We start from the raw sequence: 22,984 nt of genomic DNA, 5'->3' as shown, positions 1-22,984 counted from the left end.
ATACTAACAAATGAAGAACACCAAGTCAATGACATCCAATACCTAGCTCCTCTAGACAAGAGTGACCACAGTGTGCTTTCTTTTTTAAATATTTCCTATCTATATAGGAAATATTTGTTAAAAATAAAACGGTAATTTTTCTCCTTCTTCTCCAAGTCTAACGCCGGTTTTGGTCAATTTCGTGAGTTTGTACATGAGTCTCTTTTTAAATCAAGCTCCGGCGGTAAAAACAGTAGGATGTTCTTTTTTCGAGGCGGAAGACATCATTTTTTCGAGGAACGTCTGTGGTAAATATCCGTACGGCGCTCTATTCTCCTTTTTGATCGGGCAACGTCGGCCGTTTCAGAAGCGTATTGTTGATCGGACCATACTGCTTTGTTTCTAACTGTCAAAACAAAGATGGCAGAAAATAGTAAATAGACATGCTGATAAATAACGAGATTGCTCACGGAAATTTCTAACCCGCGCGAGCAAACCCGCACCTGTCAATCATTTTTTAGACCTGTCAATCATTTTTATCTGCTTTGCTTTTCACTTGTGGTTTCGAAAAAAAGTGTTTGGTCGGTAAGATAATAAAAAAGACGAAAGTCGATTTTTATGCAATTTTTTTAGTTCAAAGTTTTTGAATACTTGATTTTCAAGAGAAGGGAAACTCTTGACTCTTGACTCTTGACCCACTAACCAACTGATCCATTTTGAAATACTGTACTTGAGTCAAACTGCACTGAGGTGACACTACTTATAAAATTTTTGTTTCTTAAAAATATAACGGGAATTTCCAAAAATATCAATAAGAGCTCATAAAAACAGAAAAAGGTTGGTCAATGCTGACAAAATAACACAAACTTCAACGCACCGTATAGGATTTGAACTCTCAAAAATGACTTTCACATAACTGCCAGAACAACGCCTCATCCACTCGGCCACTTAAGATGATACAATCGTTGAACAATGATTAAGAATACTATCTCTTTATTTGCCATGACCTTTATAATTTCATTTAACTACTTAAACAAATGATTTTAGATCATTTCCAACAGGCGCCGATCACTCATCGAGATTTTCAGGGGATTTTCAGGACTCTTTAGTCTTTAGTGGGACCTGCAGCAAACGGGTTGTAAACCCTGCTAGTGCCTTTAAAATTAGAATTTCCATCTGGGGGGTTACGACACTCTCCAATCTCCTTGAATTCTCAAAAGAATGAAGAGAGGAGCTTTTTCTAGTATACAGTACCCATATACAGCAGACCGAATTCACAGAGCGTACACGCGCGGGCGATTTAACACGATCGCGCGGAATGCGAGTCAAAAAATTCCCGTGAGCAATCTCGTTATTTATCAAAAAGTGTAAATAGAAAACATCTTTTGCTACTTTTCTTTGCTTTGGTTTTTATGCTTTGATGAGTTGAATTGGATCATGATTTTTGTACGATTGTCACAAGAAATGGTCGACAGTGAACTTTTCTTAATATTCCTTTCTGGATTTGATGTTTCATTTACATTCTGTTGGTTTGGAATGAGCTGGAAATGAGAGATGATACAATCTCTTGGTCTTGGAAAAACAGGACATTTTATCAACTTTCACAACAAACTAACTTCAATTTTGTTTGTATACTTACATGAATCGTATGAAGGCAAGTGACTGTGAATAAATCTGACTTGCATATACTTGCAATATGAAAAAAGTTTGCACCCAACGAATGCAATCTGGCAATGCCGACAATGCAACAATGGGAATGGAGGACCCTGTCGACGCACCGGACTGTCCGGTGTATTTGTCCGGTGGCAAAAAGTATCCTTTCGCTACACCGGACACAATAAGTCCGGTGTCAGTCCGGTGGTGCATACAGGGAATTTTGGACGCCGGACATTTATGAAACAAAAAATTAGAAACACCGAACGTTTTGTTTTGTTTTGATTGTCCGGTGGAAAAAAATATCCTTCTCCGACACACCGGACATTCGACTTCCTTAAGTCCGGTGTAGAGATTGTTCGGTGGTGAAAAAAATTCTCATTTTACACCGGACTTTCGCGTGTCCGGTGTTCGTTAAGTCCGGTGCGTCGGCAGGGTCCTGGGAATGGTTGATGAACTGATTTTAGCTAAAAATTTAAACATGGAGCAAAATTGACTCGTTAATGATTGAATTTCCCTTGGTGTTTTTATCTAAAATAATGAATTAACTGCTGGTTAGTGACAGTTAGTGAAAACTTGTTGCGGTTATAAATTTCAAATTTTAAAGCTGATAGCCGCGGATCCGGAACACCATTGCCCCAATATGAAGAATGTTATGTTATACTTCTTAAAAGGTTTATTGCATTGAATATGGATGTAAATAATTTGAAATCACCTCACATGTACAGTTAAAATTTTTCTAGAACTTGGAGATTTTCTTCCCCGCGTGCATTTTAAAACGTGGAAAACTTTAGTTGTGAATTTAGAGATCTTTTGCAACGTGTGTTTTAAACGTGGAAACTTTTGTCGTGAATTTGTAGATTTTCTTACCGTCAACTGCTCCAATTTGGGACTATCTGACAAAAAATGGGACGGCAATTTGGCCACCATTTCACTGAACCTCCAAAGTCATTTGATTTGAGTTAATGAAAGGCGTATTAAAAAAAACACGATTTCTCTTTCACACTGCGTAGGCTTTTAAATCGAAATATGAAAAAAATCTGTGGTGGAATACACGCGAGTGTCTAGATCGAAGATGAACAAATTAGTGGCAAAACAATGGAGCGTTTGACGTCACTTGCGCGACAAGTTACACACGCGTTATTTGTTAATCCCATCGGGCGATAGGCGGTTGGTTAAGCGGCGGGCGTTCTCTAATCCTCCAATCGGTGAAAGTTATCGTGACATGTTATGAAAGGAAGTATGATTGATAAACTTGGTGGAGTTATCAAAACAAATTTGTTGTCAAAGAGATTTAACAAGTTAGTGAAAATACAGACCAGATATCAAACAGTCCCATGTTTCGACCAATCCTCCCAAGTTAAAGCAGTTGACGGTATGTACATTTAAAACATGGAAACTTTTGTGATAAATTTGGAGATTTTCTTACACGTGCATTCAAAACGTGGAAAACTTTTGTCGTGAACTTGACATTTTCTTCCACATGCATTTAAAAAATGAAGAAAATTCAAGTGATTTCCTGGCATGACAATTTATTTTATTTTCTGACATTTTTTTGGGAATTTTGATTGTTTCCAAGTATGTGACATTTTTTGCTCTTGCAGCATGCTTTTGGAAATCATAAAATGGCTTCTGTTAGGGGAATTTTATTCCTATCGACATTCTTTCAGATTATGAAATGTTTACTAGTATATAAAAATGAGACTTTTTTTTTTTTTTGCATTCTGTCGGAAAATATGAAATTGTTTCCCTGTTTTGAAATATTTTTACTTTTTAGCACGTACATTATTTCAAAAAACTCCAAAAGTTACTACAAATTTTTACATTTTTTGCAATATTTTATATATATGAAAGTATAATGGAAAATATTTCATCTCATTTTGAAAATATATGAAATATTCTGTGAAATATTCTCCTTTTTGTCATTCTTTCATTTTAAATATTTGCCCTTTTTGGCTATATGATATTTCTGGAAATCAGCGCTTAAAATAATAATTATATAATCAGGTCTTTTGATGTGTTCAACAACACTCTACTTGGCGGTGCGACGCCGGGTGACCGCTAGTATAATACTAAAATCCAAAGTCAAAATTTAAAGTCCACCTAACGAAAATTTAAAGTTCCAGCCAATTTGATTACTGCATTGTTGTTCTCAGTCGGGTTCAGCTTGGATATATTCCGTGATCCGTAGCTTTGAACCTATAGTCATCTTATGAATAATCCCGTAAATACTGGCAATAACATAAATGGAATTTTGAAATTCTTAGGGACTTGATGCTATCTGAGATTTAAAGCACTTTGAAATCTTTTGAGGACATAAATTATTATTTTAACATTTGTAAAGGAAATATTTATCCGCATCTTTGCGGCTCTTGTTATTTGAATGCTTTTTCGACCCGAAAGTCTTAACCGAGAGGTTTAATTATAATAAAGCAGATTTTACAGCAATGAAAAGACATATCGAGGTTTCAGAATGGGCGTACTGTACAACCAGGACCCGGACCGGACCTTGGACCCTGAGAAAACACGGACACCGGACCTTTACGAAAAGCCGGACCCCTCGTAAATTTTTGAGAAAACACGGACCCCCCCTTCCAATGTTCCCTTACTCCCAATGTTCCCATACTCCCTTATGTTTCATTAATCCCAATGTTTCTATACTTCTCAATGGCCAGCTTTCTTAAAAAGTCGGCAAAAATCTTCCAAAAGTACCCAAAAAGGCGATTTCGGGCTATCGGGTTCACCTCGAACGCGTGAATTCTGAGCCAACTAGAAATGGTATAAAATCTAAATTTGGCAGGGAACCTTCCCTCGTCACCCTGAAGAATCCCTCAAAATTTGAGCTCGATCGGCACGCGTTCGGGGTGAGCCCGATAGCCCGAAATCACCTTTTTGGGTATTTTTGGCCGACTTTTTAAGACGAAACGAAAGGTTGCCACGGGTCAGGGCACACTTTGGGAAGGCCCAGGAACAATTTAGAACCCAGTGGAGTGGATGCAGCGTTCGGGTGGGCCCAAAGTCCGGGGTGTGGTAAAGTCAGTTTTGACGACTTTCAGGGGCTTCTGGGTAATTTTCTCCTCGTCTGAACAGAAAAACATTTTATGGAAAAAGAGGAAAAATTGCAATAAATCAGCAAGTCCAAAAGGCTATCAGAGATCAACGGTACGGTACGAACAGAGAAGAAATATGTAGAACCGAGTATGTCAATGCACGTAATCAGACCAACAGAAAGATAACACAAGTCAAAAGAAATCTCGAAAAACGAATATAAGGACATGTTGACTTAAAAACTATTACAACTTTAACCAACCACAAGCTTTCTTGATCATTCAAAATTAATGGTATTTTACTAAAATTTAAATAAAATTCTTGGGTTTCAAACATTACAGAACCTCAGGTGAAAATTCAATATTTTCAATTCCTCAATTTGTAGTGTGTCAAAGTTACAATGCAAAATCAAGGAAATTTTCAATCTGAATTTCTATCAAAACTGAGGTCCTCACTTTGCAAAAAATGTATGTTTAATCTTTTATGGCTACTTTCATTTAGATTCGCGTTGCCATCATCTTTTCTAAGGTGATTTTATCATGCTAGGAACATCTTACATGTTGACTTAAAAACAATTACAACTTTAACCAACCATAAATCATCTTGATCCTTCAAAATTCATGGTATTTTACTAAAATTTAGGTAAAGTTCTTGTGTTTCAAATATTACAGAAGCTCTAAAAATCGTAAATATATTCTGGATGTAATTATTGACATTTTAATCATCATTACTTATTCCTGTTTGAAAGATGTAGGTAAAAATACAAAATGATCTCAGGTCCCCACTTTGTAGTGTGTCAAAAAAACAATGCAAAATCAAAATGAAATTTTCGATCTGAATTTCGATCAAAACTGAGGTCCTCACTTTGCAAAAAATGTGTGTTTAATCTTTTATGGCTACTTTCATTTAGATTCGCGTTGCCATTGTCTTTTCTAAGATAATTTTATAATGCTAGGAACATCTTACATGTTGACTTAAAAACAATTACAAATTTAACCAACCATAAATCATCTTGATCATTCAAAATTCATGGTATTTTACTAAAATTTAGGTAAAGTTCTTGTGTTTCAAATATTACAGAAGCTCTAAAAATCGTAAATATATTCTGGATGTAATTATTGACATTCCTATTGAAATCCTAATGGGGATAGAAATTCCATTGTTCCAAGGTTAAAAAACCCAGTGGGGATAGTTTTGGAGTGCAATTTTTAAACATGGAATTTCGAGTGGGGATGAAATCAAAGTCGATTTCCCGGGTCTGTGACACAGAGGTGTTCAAATGGCTGCTTAATTCGTTATACTAATGAATCAAAAGTGCAGAAAAAATAGTAAAATCAAAATAAAACAAACTTAAACCTGGACGAGAATCGGCCGCTCATACGGCCCGGGAAGAGTCCTAAAGCTAGCAAGGCTTCAGCGTCATTCTTCTTTTAAGTAAAATAAAGATAGTTTATAGATGTCTTCTGACCAGCCACCAAAACCGTTAAAAAACGATGTAACTGGTCGCCAATAGAATGGCTGTGAGTCTCACCGGAATGACCCGTTGATTTTTAAACGATTCAGGTGGCTTCTCCGAAGATGTTTGTAAGGCCTTAGATTCAGAACGCCATGTATATCATAAATTGAGGCAATGCTGCGTTATAGCTTTACTGGTTTTTTATATTGACCCTGGAGGCAGTGTAGTTTCTTAATCCCAGCCAGTCAAAATCTTTGATCTGAGTTTTTTTAAAGTGTTACCCTGATAGTAGCACTACTAAAAAGTGATGTATATACATTGAAACATGAAATTTTGATCAGTGACCAAATCTTTACCCGTTTGACAGAAATCTTTTCTCAACTTTAATTTCTCAGCCGAAAATAATATGTTAAAATTCGTTAATAATCATCTCCGAAAATAATTTGTTAAAATTCATTGTCATTTGATGTGGAAAAAGTTCTAGCGTTTTCTGAAATTTGATTAGCTTCTTCAGATAAAAGAGAACTTAAAAGTTACTAATCCCCCGGTTCTATTACTTACATTAAATCTTTGAACATCTTCGTCAATCTTTTTCGAATCCAGCGAACTATAAAATGGGTTATGCCGAACGCTTTCAATTTCCCGCTCAACAACATCAACTTGGTTACCAGACCCTTCCGACGACGGTTTGACCCAATTCATTGCGGATCCAACCCAGCAGTTATCAGCCACGCTGGCGACGCTTGAAATCAATTTCTTTGTTGTAGTTTTGGTTTTGTTGAGGATTGAGATGTTATTCTAGAAACAGAATTAATTTATCTCTATTTTTTTTTTATTACAAAATATTTTTTGCTACTTTGCCGATACACACATTTTAGACCTTTCGATCGACTCTATATTTACCCAACCACCACATCTTTCGTTTCAATTTAGGTTAGTTAGGTTACTTCTCAAGTTTCATTTTTTCGAGTCTCTGGGTCGCAAACATCCTTTAAACTTTTACATGTTAATACAAATTTATATATATATTTTATTCTTTTATATTTTCATTTTTACTTTTAAGTTTAGGCAGAAGAACAATTTGTATAAATTGAAGCCAAATATATGTAAAATAAAAAAAAATAAAAAAATAACTTTGAGAGTTCAAGCATTAGCGGCGTAAAGACGTTGTCGACGTCAGTTTGTTGACATTTTACTTTACGGACTACAGTAATTGATTCAGCTTTTTTGAAGCTTAGGATACGTGTTATAACTTTTGAAAAATCTTATCCAATTCCCAGTGAGAGACTATCTACAACTTTCCAAAATATTAAAAATTTATAATATTAAATTTTAAAAATAGGCAGCCTCATAGCTTTTTTAGTTCCCAAGATATCGCCATTTAAAATTTTGCCCCTTTCTGCATTGCAGTCCCAAAATCCGCCATTTTGAATTTACGTTTTCTTTAATATTTCCTGAATGAAGAATCCTACAGGGCTGAAATTTTAGATTTAGGGTAATTTTGAGGCGAGGAATTCAAAAAAAACACTTAAAACCATCAGAAATGAAGTCTTAACATGCTATAGATTTGTTTTAATTCTTCTCCCTTGGTAGATCATGTAACCAAAAAAGGGGCGTGGCCAAACTTTTTTGGGGAATTTGTTTTTCATCAGAATTTAGAGTACTTGAACTGCAATTTGACCAAAAAACTAAGAATGTTCTCTTTTAGATCAGTCAAAATCAAAGATCAAAGACAGGGTATTTTTCAAAGGTTCAAATGGGGAAAGCTAGCAAATTTTTCTGACACATAACGATTATAATTTACAATGAAGTATTGAAAATAGGACTCAAAGAAAATTTTAAACCTTGTTAACAAAACAATCATATGAAAAGATAATATTAACATGATCTTTCTCCGAAATTTCATACATTCTTCCTGTTGTTGTGTGTGTGTGTGTGTGAATACTGGGTCATTGCTGAACCCCGAAGAGAGTCCTCTTCGCCAGGACAATCGACTTCTCAGGGCACTTTGTGAGAAGTCCCAGGCCCACCTCAAGTTCATTTTCATCAAAAATTTCGTGTTTTGCTTCTGATGCATCTGGGCAGCGGAGGAACCAGTGTTCGAGGTTGTGTATTTCCCCGCTGTCACATTTGGTGCTTGTAGGGTCAATGCTCTCATCTATCATATGTTGGTAGCTACGGAAGACCTTGTGTTTTCCGCTTCTCAGTTGTGCCAGTAGGACTTGATCCGCTCTGGTTTTAACCTCTTGTTCACGTTGTTTAGAGAAATGACTGTAGACCTTCTTTAATTGTTGGTGGTTCGTCGGGTGTTTGATTCTGCTTCTTATCATTGTGCAGGCACTTCAGTGATATTGGTCTGGGGTCTGCCTCTAATTTGGTCGCTTCTTTGGCTGCTTGGTCAGCGAGTTCGTTTCCTGGGACGTCTGAGTGGCCCGGGATCCATTGGATGATCGTTATTCCTGGTCTGTTGTGTAGTGCTTCCCTTATTGTTGCTGTTTCGACGTTGTAGCTTAATAAGGCTAGGCATAGTGACTGACTGTCCGTGCAGACCATGATGCTGATTTCTGGGTCGCAGTTTAAGGAGATCCAATTTGCGGTTGTTTGCATTGCGTCCAGCTCATCTTCTTCGTACGAGCAGGTAAAATCTGATCCTTTGCGTTGGATGACATGGATCGTCTCTGGGTTCTCGGGGTCACCCCTTGTGATTACTGCCGCAGAACCTCTTTTTCTAGTACCTTCGGAGGCAGAGCCGTCCGTGTAGATTGTGATCTCAGCGTCCGCTTCTTTGATCTTGTCTATGGAAGATTTCCTTTTTGTGTGGATATCATCTTCTCTGCTGTTAACTCCTGGGAGGGTAGCAAATATCTCTAGGTTGGCTGCCGTCATCCATGGAGGAGATGGGAAGTAGTTCAGTGGTTGTCTGTTGGATACTTCTGCTGGCAGGTATTGTTGTAGTGTGTGAGATTTTGCTCTCCAGTTTGTTTGTTTTCTGTGATGAGTAGTTGAGCCTTGGGATGCAATACTTCGTGGATGGTTGTGATCGAGTCTTTTTGCTTTTTCGGAAGCTTTAGCGATTAGCCTGTCTCTGGTTGTGTTTTGATTTGGAATTCCGCATTCCAATCGGAGTGCTTCGACTGGAGTCGCCAAGTACTGTCCGGTGATCACTCGAAGTAGTTTGTTCTGTGCTCGATCCAGTCTTTCTAGGTGGGATTTGGCGGTGCTTGGCAGCCACGCAAAGGCTGCATACTCAGCTGTGCTAGAGGCATGTGCAATGAATATTTGGATGAGCTTTTCTTTGTTCCATCCCCATTCAGTGTTCGCCACTGCATTGAGGATTCTTTGCTTTCTTTCCGTTCTTTGTATGATGGTATCGATGTGTGGGCCAAAGTTGAGCAGTCTGTCAAGAATGACCCCCAGTAATCGAGGTGTTTTCTCTTTCTTTATGGGCTGTCCGTCAATTGTGATGGTTGGCATCCATGTAGCCTCTTGTGACCATGTGCTGAAGAAGCTTGCTTCACTTTTCGTTGCGTTTAGACTGATCTTCCATTCTTGGGCCCAGCTGGTGACCACGTCGACAGTTTGTTGCGCTTTCCTCTCTGTTTCTTCTTTTGTCTTTTCGGTTGCGAGTATTGACACATCGTCTGCGAATAGGGCGTTGAGTGTTTCTTGTGGTAAGATTTTGGCCAGTTGGTTTATGTAGAACAAGAAGAGTATAGGAGACAGTACTGATCCTTGTGGGACACCTTGTTTTATCTTACGACTCTTGCTGGTGGCACCATTGAAGTTGACCTTTGCTTGTCTATCACGGAGAAAGCTGGCAAGCCATCTTACAATTGACAATGGCACTCCATCGTCTATCAGTGTGTGTAGTAATTTCTCCCTCCATACTGTATCATACGCTTTTGAAAAGTCTAGCAGAACCAATGTTGACCTCTGCATAGGTTTTTGGTTGAACCCGTCTTGGATTGCTTGTATTATTCTTCCTATCTGGTCGTCGCATCCTCTACCTTTTCGGAATCCTGCTTGTTTGCTGTCCAAGATGTTGTTTGTCTCTGCGTAGTAGGTGGGGGGCGTACGATTTTTCGGTATTGCGGAAATCGACCCTTTTTTCTTCGGAAATTCGGAAATCAGTCAAAATTCCTTCGGTATTTCGGAATTCTGAAATTGTTTCGGTATCGGAAATCCATAAATTTTAGCTTCGAAATTTCGGTATTGTAAAGTTTTTATCCCTATTTTTCGGAATTTTGGGAAATTTGATGAAAAATTAGTCAAAACGAGGATAATACCCAAAAAATTGGTATCGGAATTGCAAGTATTTTTTTACGGAATTTCGGAAATGTTGGCAAAATTATTCGGTATTTCGGAAATCGCGAACCCCGTACGCCCCCCCCCTAGTAGTATAGGCGTTCTGCTATCATCCTTTCGAAGCATTTTGAGACGCACGAAGTTAGACTGATGGGGCGGAAGGAGGCAAGCTCGCTTGTGGGTTTGCTAGCTTTTAGAAGTGGTAAGATGGTTGCTATTCTCCAAATATGGGGGCATGCTGCATTACGTAGGCACATATTTAGGATTGTTAGAAGTTCTTGCTGGGCGTTTGGGCCAAGTTCTTTAAGGAATGTCGGTCTCATCCGGTCCTTGTGCTCCTTTTCTTTTCATTTTTGAAATTACTTTCTTTAATTCTCCGATGGTGAAGTCTCTTCCGTGTTCCGTGTCAACGGAGGGTGCTTCTAGTCTTTTCTTGAGGTTTCTATTTAGTGATCTCTCATCCTTTGTGAATTTGTGTCGACTAACTTTAGCGTAATGTTGTATAAACAGGTTTGCTTTCTTTTTGTTTGAGGAGATCGTTCGACCGTTGTGTCTCATAGTCTCGTTTGGGGAGTTTGTTTCCGGGCATCCTTTCAGGGAATTTACAATGTTCCACAGTTTGCGATCATCGTTTTCTTGTAACGTCGATTCTAGCAGGTCCTTCCAGCTTTCCTCTTTTGTTTTTCGTATCTCTTCTTGTGCTTCTTTACACGCGTTTAGCCACTGTTGTTGTTGCTGGTGTCCCAATACAAGCTAGAATCCATTGCATTGTAACTAGTGTATTGATAAAGAAAATTCTAAACTTTGTTAACAAAACAATCATATGAAAAGATAATATTAGCATGGCCTTTCTCCGAAATTTCATACATTCTTCCTGTTGTTGTTGCTGGTGTCCCAATACAAGCTAGAATCCATTGCATTGTAACTAGTGTATTGATAAAGAAAATTCTAAACCTTGTTAACAAAACAATCATATGAAAAGATAATATTAGCATGATCTTTCTCCGAAATTTCATACATTCTTCCTGTTGTTGTTGCTGGTGTCCCAATACAAGCTAGAATCCATTGCATTGTAACTAGTGTATTGGTAAAGAAAATTCTAAACCTTGTTAACAAAACAATCATATGAAAAGATAATATTAGCATGATCTTTCTCCGAAATTTTATACATTCTTCCTGTTGTTGTCTTATCTTGTTTGGTGGGCTAGTAAAAGTTTTTACGAGGTCCATGAGGGTGTAAAAATTCAATTAATACATCTTGCTTATTCATGTCAATTTCTGTAATCATTCCTATCCACCAAAAGTCTCCATAAACACATGCAACATAGCTAAAGTTTTTCAAGGACGCAATATAAATCTGCTCAAATACCTTTAATTTAAAATAAAAAATTATGGAGTTATTAACCTCACTTGTCAACTTGTGAGTGATTTTCGACTTGGATTGAGGTACAAAATGATGGCTTTTTCTTGTTCCTGGAACAGTATCACCAGCATCAAAACATTTTTTTCAATTCTTCTCTAACTACCTTTGTTTCATCTTGGCTTATTCCAACAAAATGTACGTCCTTTAATTCGGTTACACACAAATCTATCATTGATTCATAATCTAATATTTGGTTTTTCAGTGGTCTTTGCAAGATCAAACAGATCAATAGCATGTCAAAACTTCATTTCTGATGGTTTTAAGTGCTTTTTTTGGATTCCTTACCTCAAAATTACCCTAAATCCAAATTTCAGCCCTGTAGCATTCTTCATTTAGTAGGAAATATTAAAAAAAACGTGAATTCAAAATGGCGGATTTTGGGACCGCAAAGCAAAAAGGGGAAAAATTTCAAATGGCGATATCTTGGGAACTAAAAAAGCTACAAGGCTAAAATTTTCAGGATTTTCATTTCTCATTAATAATTTCAAAGAAATCTGAGACATGAGGGTTACATTTTTCAAAAATATACCCAGGTTTCAAAGGTCTGTGGGACCCGTAGACACACTGAATTACTCCAAACCCTAATCATATCAGTCTGATATTCGTACAGTTATTAGTCTCCAAGTCGGGTTGAATTTTAATGTCGGATTGACAAAAATAGGACGAATTCTGTAACCGGCCCAACCGGACCATTTCAACTTTTGAAATTACCAGGAAAAGAATACAAGTGGTGTATATTATCTTCATTAAAACGTTTTATTTTTCACATAAAAACTATACTATGGTAAGAATATAATGAGATCCGTCTGAAGTCATAATTTTCAAGCCAAAGTAACCCTTATCGGACATTTTTTGTAGCCTACTCAAAATCGTTATTTCCTGTGCTGTATAGATTAGTCGATTAAATCTCAAAAATAACTCCACAGTTTTCTCTTTTCTTCAGATGCTTGGACGAAACCTTTTGCATTATCGGCATCACAATAATTAGTGGCACAAAATCTTTTGAAAATGGTTTGAAAAGCTTTGTATTGCATCATCAGATCGTTATTTCTGTCGAAATTAGTCATTTTGTCAGCATAAAGACAATAGAATAATTGATTGGATTCATATCTCTAAAACTGGCCTTCCCAATATTTTCCTACTGACAAGTTCTATCTATTCATACTAAAGGCATCTCATTCAGCATAATTAAAATATTTGGTTTAACAAATCTTACAAACATCATACTTAATGACCCTGTCAATATTTTTGTCAAATAGTGTCACTTTGTCAAGAAAATGACTGGTTACTTCAAAGGTCACTTTTTAGTATTCTGAGGACTTGATTTAAACATTCTCTACGGCGGAGAGAGCAAATAAACTCGATAACCCAAATTTATCTGGTCGCCGGTCGTGGTCGCTGGTCGTGGTCGCCATTTCTGGTCGATGTTTAGAAACTCCCTATATTGGAAGAAACTATCAACACTATTGAAAAAGACTTTTGAAAAAGAAATAAAAAAGCTATTAAACGCTTTTCTTTATAAAAACAATCCACTATCAGAAAAATACACACCTTAATAAATAAGGTTTCCAGAAAACTCAAATCATCGCGCTCTACCGTGACATTTTCTTCTTTTAGAAAAAATAATAATACAAATAATAATTTGGCTAAGAACATTGATCTATGCTTATAAATAGTAATTCTTATAGATAAAGATTCGTTTTTCAGCCAAAAAATAATAAATGTTTCTAGAAAACTCAAACCATTGCCCCCACCGAACATTTTCATCTTAAAAAAACTAATAATAATAAGAATAATAATCTTTACCTATGATGGTACCCTACTTTAATGGAAAAAATCAGAAAAAATTAATGATCCAATTTTTCACAAAGTCCAAAAAAAACAAACAAACGGACAGAGCTTTCATCGCCGGACCTACAGCTACAAAAAGACGTGTCACGTCCAAAAATACTATAATATATACACGTTTTTTTTTATATAAGGAACACGTTTATAAGGAACTCGAGGCTGAAAATGGTTCAAAAATAAGGAATTGTTAAGGAACTGCTCAGGCTGAGAATAAGTGGATTTGAAAATAATGCACCTTATTGGGACTAATTTGACCAAATTTTGATCTTTCAAGGGGCAAAAAGTTCAAAATTTCCTATGTAGTAAGGAACTCGATAAGGAACTTTGAGACTGAAATTCTCTGAAAAAAAAAGGAGCTCCAGGCTCAGAGCAAAGTTAAGGTTCCTTATAAGGGCCCTTATAAGAAAGAAAACGTGTAGGCGAAAGCAGTACACATAATAAGGGTACACTAACCAATACAAGAATAGCATAGTCTACACCTCTCAAACATCCGATATTAAAAGGTGTTTGTAAAATCCTTCCATTGTCAACCAAGAAGCAAGATCTCCTCAATTTCTTGGTTATACATTGATATAAAGCACCACCCACTCGTAATATAGAAGCACTGGTTACAGCGGCTACTATGAAGCTAAAATATTCGTAGTGTGAAGTGATGTGTGAAGTGATTGCCTTTATACTGGACTTCAATATCATGATCAATGTGAGGATGAAGAGGCAAGCAACAACAGTATCTTTGACTATAATCAACGGGGTGTAGGAAGTGATATACACGTTTTTTTTTTTATAAGAACGTCAAAAATTTTCGAAGCCTTCGGATGTTCTTAGTTTTTTGGATTTGAAGCCTAAAAATGTTCTTAAAATGTTCTTATTTTTAGCATTTGTTGAGCATTTTGATGTAATTTCTTAAGAAAATGCATGTTTTTAAGTCTCCAAAGCCTTAGAATGTTCTTAGAATGTTCTTAAATTTTTGGGCCTCGAAGCCTTATGTTCTTATATAGTTTGTTCTTATAAAAAAAAAAACGTGTATTTCTCAATGTAGAAATATTCCAAAATCGATTCAGGTCCGTCTTCATAAAGAAAGCTAATCGTAAAAATTACATGTTTCAAGAAATTGAAGGTATCTTCCAATTCGCGTTCGCCTGTTTTGATAAGTCCTCTTTCAGTATTACTATAGTTTTTCCAAGCTCCTATCTTAGCAATACATCCAAGAACGGCGAATACATAAATAGCAGTATTGACATTGGTATTTCGGTAAATTGCGTCATCCAAAATCTCACCTCGCTCCAATCGGTAGAAGATGTAAACATCCAAAGTTAAATCGATGGCATCCCAAAAGTATTTGAGCAAAATCAATACAATCAAAGAGAAATATGTTTTAAGGTTGAATAAAAGCCCACTGCGATAACTTTGTTTCAAACCAGCAATATAAATATTTCTCAACTTTTCAAAAAAGGGAGTGCTGTCTTGATTTGAGTTCTCATCAAACAGTTCTTTAACTCCTTCCAAATTTTCATACCCACCACCTTTGACATAAATGAGTTGCCATATAAAATACTCGGGGTCATTATTTGGAAAAACTTGTTTGTAATACACACGTAATAACGCCTCTCTTTTTTTAGTATATCTAACCGTTGTCTTTCGCCATTGTCTAAATAAACGAAGCTTGTTGAAAAGCTTTCTCACCGTCAGAAGTAAAACTAACCAGTAAATCAAAACTGGAGTCAACGTCATTGCCAATAAGGTTCCATGATTGAATCGAGGTGTCCACTTTTCTGTTAAGCCACAAAATGTTTTATTACCAACAGCTATCGGAAGGTCGTGACAGAAAGTTGTGTTGTACTTTGCTGATAGATTCATGGTGTTTGTTGCAGTAGAATCCTTTTCTTGAACAGTTATAGTCAACTTTTCGATTATTTGGACAGTACCAGCCAGTCAAAGAAAGAGAATGTGAGAAGATTTATGACTTGGTGAATATGCTATCGAAGAATTCTTTTATTAATTTTTCTGTTAGCTTTACCCATGGAGAAGAAAAATAAGAAGTGTGTAACTACATGCTTGATTCCATGTTTTTTTATTCTCTTAATGCATACAAACGTCATAACAACATAATTGGTATTGGTTTATCTTATGTTGTTGTTGACGTGTTTATCATCATTAAATATGACTTTTACGTGAAGCAGCACACATCTCTGTACTAAGGGTTATTCACACTACTTACTTGAAAGTTGCTTGAAAATATGGAAACAAAGCACAAATTCTTGGTTCAGGATTGCTCGTAAATATTGTTCTTATTTATGAAACATTTTTTGAGCCTCGCAGAGTATAGTTCTTATAAAATATTAATAATAAAGAAACGACATACCCCATCGACATTGTCTTCGTTGTTTTCTTCTTCAGTTTCTTTCTTAGATGACGTCACAATTTTGTCTTTCTTGCCTTCTTTCGTAAATACACCCAATCTCTCGTACAAAACCTATGCAGAGTAAGAAATAAGTTTCACGTTTTTTTTATAATAAGAATATACTGTACAAAAATATTCATGATGAAATCGGCAAAACATTAAGAACTTGTTAAGAATAACTGCCATTTATCCCCCAGTAATGCTAAAAGCTTTCACAAAAATCTTTGCGAATCTTTGCTCAAGGTATGTATTACATGGTAGAATTAGGCTAGGTTGGATCATAACCGAAGAATATACTGTAAGAATATATTATTTTAGGATGATTTTCCCCAAAAAGTTAAGAATATCCATTCTGAAATGAAAAAACATCGTTCTTATAAAGAAAATCGTGTAACATCCATGTTCAATTGTCACAGTTCTGTTCTGAGGCACATCAATAAAGTGGTAACCTCGATAAGACTCAATATTATCTTCCTTTTGTCATTTTGTCCTTTATTCCCTTTTCGTGAAAATACACCCAACCCCCCGTACCAAAATTATTAGAGTAAAAAAGGTGTATGAATCAATTTTAGAAACTGAGCCCAGACAATGCACTGTTGATAAAAAAATGGGTTACTAAAAACGCAATTCCCGCAAAAATGGTCAATGGGGATTTCTTAACCATATCTTATAAGGAAATGAAGACTACCCCTGTCATAAATTTTGAACCCTCCTCAGATCCACAACTGGGCCTTAAAAAAAAGATTTCAAATAATATCTAACCTGGGTTTCCAGTTGAGTTTTCTCTTGTAAAACTTCTTCGATGTGGTGTACTGGACAATAAGGTAACGCAAAACTCAACAACTTTTGCCTGGAAAATGAGAGAGAAAAAAATATTCTCCATAGTTCTATTTTCAATAAGGGAACGAAAAATCAGGAAAGGAAAAAAACGTTAAGCGTGATTTGGTGCTATTAAAAGTTATTTTTGTGTAACTATGTTCCAAAGTTGAGATATCACAATTTGAAAATTCTAAAAATGGGTTCTTTTTTTTCCCACGAATTTTCAAAACCACAAACGATTTGGAAGTGCTCTAAGTTAGGTTGGAAGGGTAGAGTTTAAACTGTGAGTTTTAAAGCTAAGACTTAAAACCTAAGATTTTAGGATCTGAGGATCCAAAAGTTCAAAAATAGTCCAATAAAGCGTAACTCTATAAACCCGTGCTAAATTGAAATAATCCGATTAAATTTAAAAGATGGCCCAAAATCGACTTGCTCGCCCGAACTCAAAATTTTGAAAAACGAGGAAATCAGCTAAATTCTCATTAGATTTTGACCATGATTGTAGTTAGGCAAAGAGCTTTGGGGATTTGCTCAGGATATGTAAATGAATATCTGAAACCTAAAACCCTTTATAACTTGTGTTTACTCAATAAAACATACCTGATTGTGAAGTTTGTGTATTTGGCACATTCACCAAGTTTCCTGTTCCAATAGAAAAAGAATTCTGTACTCAAGTGCTTTAAGTGCCTCCCAGCTAAAACTGTTCATATATGAAGGATAACTCCCTTCATAATATCGTTAGTAAAAAACCTAAAAATGATTACCGAGCCCCGAATTTCATTGTGAGGGAAATAGAATGCCTTCATCAAAAACTTTCCATATGTTATTAAATTTTCCCGACAAGATCTTTAGCGTATCCATAAAGTTTCTTCGTTGCGTCGTATCAATCCAAGGCATCCTACTCAGTCCATTTTATTCAAAAGTTGAGATCAGCGCATAACCCATGAATCCGTAGGCCAAATAATAGCCTGAAAGTCGATCAAGTGAAATTCGGTTCGGACGTCAGTAAAGGCTTATTTTCGGGCCCGAAAACTACCTAGGAGGCGCACGAAAGACACGAGGGCACGGAAAGGAAGCAATTTATCAAACTCCTCTGCAAGCCAGCTTTCGAAAGTAAAACTTGAAGTTGTGGGATTTTCCATGATTGAGGTCTGAAGTCTGAAAATATATTTTCGATTCTTAGATCCGTTAAACTTTTGGTGGCTTAAAGCGTTAAAGCCTTTTTTGAATTGAAACAACTGTAATACTTTAAGGGCAGAAACTTTCGCGTTTTTCGCGTTTTTGGCATTTTTTCGCCAAAGTTTCTGCCAGCTAAGAAATTAAACAAGAGATTCGCGAAAGTTAATTTTGAGAAAAATTAAATTTTCCTAAAAATCGCGTTTTTTCCAAGTTTTAAAGCCGAGGAGAGTCGATATTATCGATATAATCGCACTGGCTAGGATTCGGAATGGGAGGAAGAAGTGCAAATAGTTTATTTTTCATTTATTAGCATATCACTCTTTCGATTGAAGAAAAAAATGATATTTGAAATGATTTTTTATTCACTTTCCCTAGCCACTCGCGAAAGTCATTGCTACTAAAATTGAACATTCACAAAAAACCGCGAAAGTTTCTTCCGTAAATTTTCTTCAAAAAGTAAAAATCGCGAAACTTAAATCCGCGAAGTTTAGCGACTTTTCGGTCTTGCGAAACTTTCTGCCCGCGAAACTTTCTGCCCTTAAAGTAGTCGAATGTTGGAGGTTAAATCGATACCCAATGTTACTGAAAATGCCGAAAGATCTTCACTGAATTTAAGCTGTTTTGAATTGATACGGCAACCGGACTCAGACAAGGCAGGACAAGGCCTCAAAAACTAAAAACTTATATGCTAACATATTTTTATAAGAACATCAAAATAATTTTAAGGGTCCGTATGTTCTTAACTTTTTCGGTTTTATGCCTAAAAATGTTTTTGAAATTTGGTGTTTTAGAATCCACAAAGCCTTTAAAATGTTCTAACTTCTTATTCATGATATGCACCACTGCAATGTCTTCTGACATTACGTCATGGACCCAATAGCTCATTGGTTGGAAGTGACGTAAAAGCAGTCAAAACGTCACTTTCAACCAATCAGCTATTGGGTGGAATGGAAGACATTGCAATGGTGCATATCATGAATTAAAATATTTTGGCCATCAAAACTTTATGTTCTTATATCCATGATATGCAACAGTGGAGAGTCTTCTGAGAACTTTCAAAATTTTCCACCCAATACGTCACTTTATAAACAATAGAAAAAGTGACGTATTATTGGGTGGAACAAAATCAGAAAAGTTGCATAATTTCGTGAAGTCATTGCATATCATGAATAGTTAGTTTTATTCTATAAAAAAAACGTGTACCTGCAAATATACCAAGCATTAGAATAATTATCATCCACCAACTGTACACAAACGATGCCAGCGTATGTGTAATCTTTATGCTCAAATGCTGATTCAGCAATTTTAATGTTGACTTGTCCAATCCGTTCTTTGTTATCATGGCCACAGATTTGTAAAAGATTACTCAATTGGATGAGCTGTGAAATAGAATAGAATAAAGCGCAAAGTTTTTACTAAAGTACAAGTAAACCACAAAAAGGCTTTAATTTGTCTCAATTTTTAGCTTTTGCTTGGTTTTTTTACCTTAGCAGATTTTTCAATTTTCAAGAATTATTTTATCATTATTTGGATTTTCAGTATTTGTTTTAAAATTGCAACCTCGGAAACGGAAAGTGCTCCTAGTCTAAAGTGTGTCCCAAAAAAGCAGACTACTAGCCGTATTGTATAAGGGTTGCGAAGCGATCCAGATTCCACCTCAATTCGCAAGTTGCTAGCAAAATAAGAGACTCTCTTAAAATCCCTCTTCTAATATAATAAAGCCGCTATAGAGACAGGGTTGTAAGAGCCTTAATGCCCCAAACACATTACATAATCCACGGCGGCACAACACCCGCCGTGCTGCCCTGCGCATCGCTCTTTTGTTTTCCTTCTAGTTATTCTAGTGTAAACGGTGCCTTAATAAAATCGAACGATATTCGTCGAACGATCGAACATTTTTATTTGAATCACGAATCGTCTGTCGAAATCATCACAACAAAACATAAAAATAAAACAAAAACAAAAATGTACAAAGATGGCTTGTTGGTTCTTCAGCAGTTTTGATTTATTTCTTGACAAATTCGACAAATTTGATTACCTCCGTACTTCTTTATCATAGAATATCCACTTGGTTTTGCAAGGTAAGTTTCGTTCACTAAAAGAGCACTCCCTCCCGCCCGCGCGACTTGCAAAAACATCTCATTGATTGACCTTATTTGATACTTGATACTTGCTGTTAAAAGTCAAGGGATGATGAAGATCCTTTTTGTCACCATTCAAACTATTTTTTTTCCATTTAACAGCAAAATAAACATTAAAAACCGAAGAGAACCACTGCTTAGATTGCTTAGATGCGTGCCGCCCGCGCGACAATTTGATCAACTTCAGATTCTAAGTCCGTGTTTCGGCTTCCGGTAATTTTGTTGCTGTTCACTGGTAGGGTACACCATTTTAAAACGGCATTTTTCGCAGTCCTAGCTACCAAACCGAGAAAGTTTTCGTGGCTTCAAGCCAAACCATTCAAGGTCATTTTGATAAAATCATCGGTTTGAAGATGTGATTTATATAGCAAATTTTATAGCAAATTTTCGCTTGGGATAGAAGTTAAAGGTACGTGCACAATATAGCAAAACTGCTTCGCTCATAAATTCGCTTCGCAAAAATCGAAAAAAAAATCTTAACTATCGCATTTCGCGGAAATTAACTTTTGCGGTTTTGCCCAGTTATGGACACATTTCTTTCACTTTCCTAGGGATTTTTCAAATTTGTTGATGAAAAATGAAAAAATTAGGTAATTTGTAATTCGCGGGTTCTAATAAAAATAAAAGAAAGAAGAAGATTTTTCTCGATCTATACGAGTCTTAATAATAGCAAATCACATCCGGCTGTTAATAATTAGCCATCTGGATAGTTAGGGTAAATCTTTAGTTAGGGATCGTTGGTTTTCGTTACATTTTTTTAAGAACCAGTAAATTTTCTTGTCTTATGGCAGTTCTTTTTCTTTTTGGTCACATACATAAAAAGTAGTCAGAGGCCCCTTGAAATCCCTCTACACGTTTTCTATAAGCACAGGATAAGTTCTCGCAAGCCTCGCTTAGCTAAATTCTTTTCTGATCCTCAAATTAATAGGGTAAATTTCGAAATTATAATAAAGTTAAGATTTGAGATTTCGTTAACCAAAGCTTAGCATATGTTTAGCCATGAACATATAAACGACTGGACATCTATCTTTTATTGTCTCTTTGAAGCGAGCTTCGTTGCCGTCTGTATTTCAAAATTGCTATAAAAAATCCGACAATATTCCGTCGTAATTTTATTTCTTTGAATTGTTTAGGTAAAATGATTGATAGAGCTTGAACATTACTCCTAATGCACAAAAAAATTATTTTCAAATTTTTTCACGAGTTTGCAATATATTTTATTAACTTTTTCAACTCTGAAATGCAGAATTTCAACTGCGTGTATACTTTTGAATCCCTTTTGTCACTCCAATAATTTTTTTTATGACTTGAAAAAAATAGCTTGCCAAAGTTGAGAGCCTGTGTCATAAGAATATCGAAATTAGAATGTGACACTCTCTAAAATTTTTAGACACTTTTAAGTCAAAATTTGGAAATATTAGTCGGAGTTTTGACTAGCTGACGATGATTTTGCCTCTGTTATCTTTGTTATGATATAGATAAAAGACTTGAGAAAAGTAGAACAACAAAGACTTTTGTCGAAATTTTGACGTTGTTAGCAAGGTATTCCCAAGAGGTATACCATCAGAATTTATTGTTTCATTTGATGATTTTAACGAGGCGGCAACGAAGCTAGCAGTGTTATCTTCAAAAATACCAAGGAGATGGATGTCCAGTCGTTTATATGTTCATGGTTTAGCCAATGCTTAAGTTTTTCCGTTAACCAAAGCCAATGCCAATTAACTAAAGCCAATGTCTAAAAAGATTTGAGACGGACTGGATATGGTTATAAGCGTTATGTTTATAAAAAAACGTTCATTGTATAGTCGAACGTGCGCAACGCACTGGGATCAACTTCAGTGCCTTCAAACTATTCATAGGCCCAATTGTAGAACCCCAGATATTCACCGAAGGAACAAGTGTGCAAAATTTCAGCCAAATCGAACAATTTTTGAAGTCTCCAGGCTGCCCCAAAGTTTTGGCCTCGTTTTGGAGAAAAACTCGTCCCCAGGCCCCAAAAATCAAAATTTTCAAAAAATGAAAAAAAAATCCCCAGATATTCACCCAAGGAACAAGTGTGCCAAATTTCAGCCAAATCCGACCATTTTTGAAGTCTCCAGGCTGCCCCAAAGTTTTAGCCTCGTTTTGACGAAAAACTCGTCCCCAGGCCCCAAAAATCAAAATTTTTAAAAAATGAAAAAAACACCCCCAGATATTCACCCAAGGAACAAGTGTGCCAAATTTCAGCCAAATCCAAGCATTTTTAAAGTCTCCAGGCTGCCGTAAAGTTTTTGTGACAGACAGACAGACACATGTCAGATTGTAGCTCAACTGAAGTTGAGAATAGCTTATTTTATCACAGGACTCAACTTGCCAAAAAAAAAAAGAATTTCCAGATTTGAAATTGTGAAGTAACATATGTTTCGATTGGTAGATATTTTGATTGACAATTTGTTTGATTTTTCCATCAGTATATAAAAATCATAGCATGGATATTCAGTCTAGAACATGGTCTGGAATACCAAATTGATTTTTACCATTGCACTGGACAAGAAAGACCCAATAACGTTATATTGTAAATGATATAAAAAGTTTAATGATACCTTTTAGTGTTGGACTCAACTCATTGATTGTATATTTAATTGGCCATATTTGCTGATTGCAGTCGATTTAAACAAACGCACACCATCTTTGTAAAGAAATATGAACCTCTTTTTCTTTCTGTCCTTCAGTAGTACCATGTAGAAACCCAT

The 22,984-nt window shown here is 36.1% G+C and overlaps 1 protein-coding gene across 1 annotated transcript; it reads right to left on the bottom strand.

The window, feature by feature from the left end:
- Positions 1–307: 307 nt before the first annotated feature.
- Positions 308–22,984, bottom strand: LOC136818478 (NBAS subunit of NRZ tethering complex-like). The gene is made up of 7 exons (XM_067074811.1): positions 22,970–22,984; positions 19,315–19,490; positions 17,533–17,574; positions 16,876–16,963; positions 16,075–16,185; positions 6,698–6,934; positions 308–385 (listed from the first exon to the last, which is right to left on the bottom strand). Exons 1-7 carry the CDS (start codon positions 22,982–22,984, stop codon positions 308–310), a joined length of 747 nt encoding a protein of 248 aa, XP_066930912.1.

This window comes from Clytia hemisphaerica, unplaced genomic scaffold (genome assembly GCF_902728285.1).
Source record: "Clytia hemisphaerica strain Z4C2 unplaced genomic scaffold, Clytia hemisphaerica genome assembly, whole genome shotgun sequence".
Taxonomy (NCBI): Eukaryota; Metazoa; Cnidaria; class Hydrozoa; order Leptothecata; family Clytiidae; genus Clytia; species Clytia hemisphaerica.
The sequence above is the reverse complement of the archived record's forward strand: the minus strand, read 5'-3'. Positions and strand labels throughout refer to the sequence as shown.

What these genes read in the sequence shown, in the direction of transcription:
- LOC136818478 (XM_067074811.1), bottom strand. An exon ending in AATGCTTGGTATATTTGCAG is followed by an intron (nt 17,575 to 19,314) that starts GTACACGTTTTT and finishes CTATTGGAACAG; the next exon opens with GAAACTTGGTGAATGTGCCA. An exon ending in TACACAAACTTCACAATCAG is followed by an intron (nt 16,964 to 17,532) that starts GTATGTTTTATT and finishes CTCATTTTCCAG; the next exon opens with GCAAAAGTTGTTGAGTTTTG.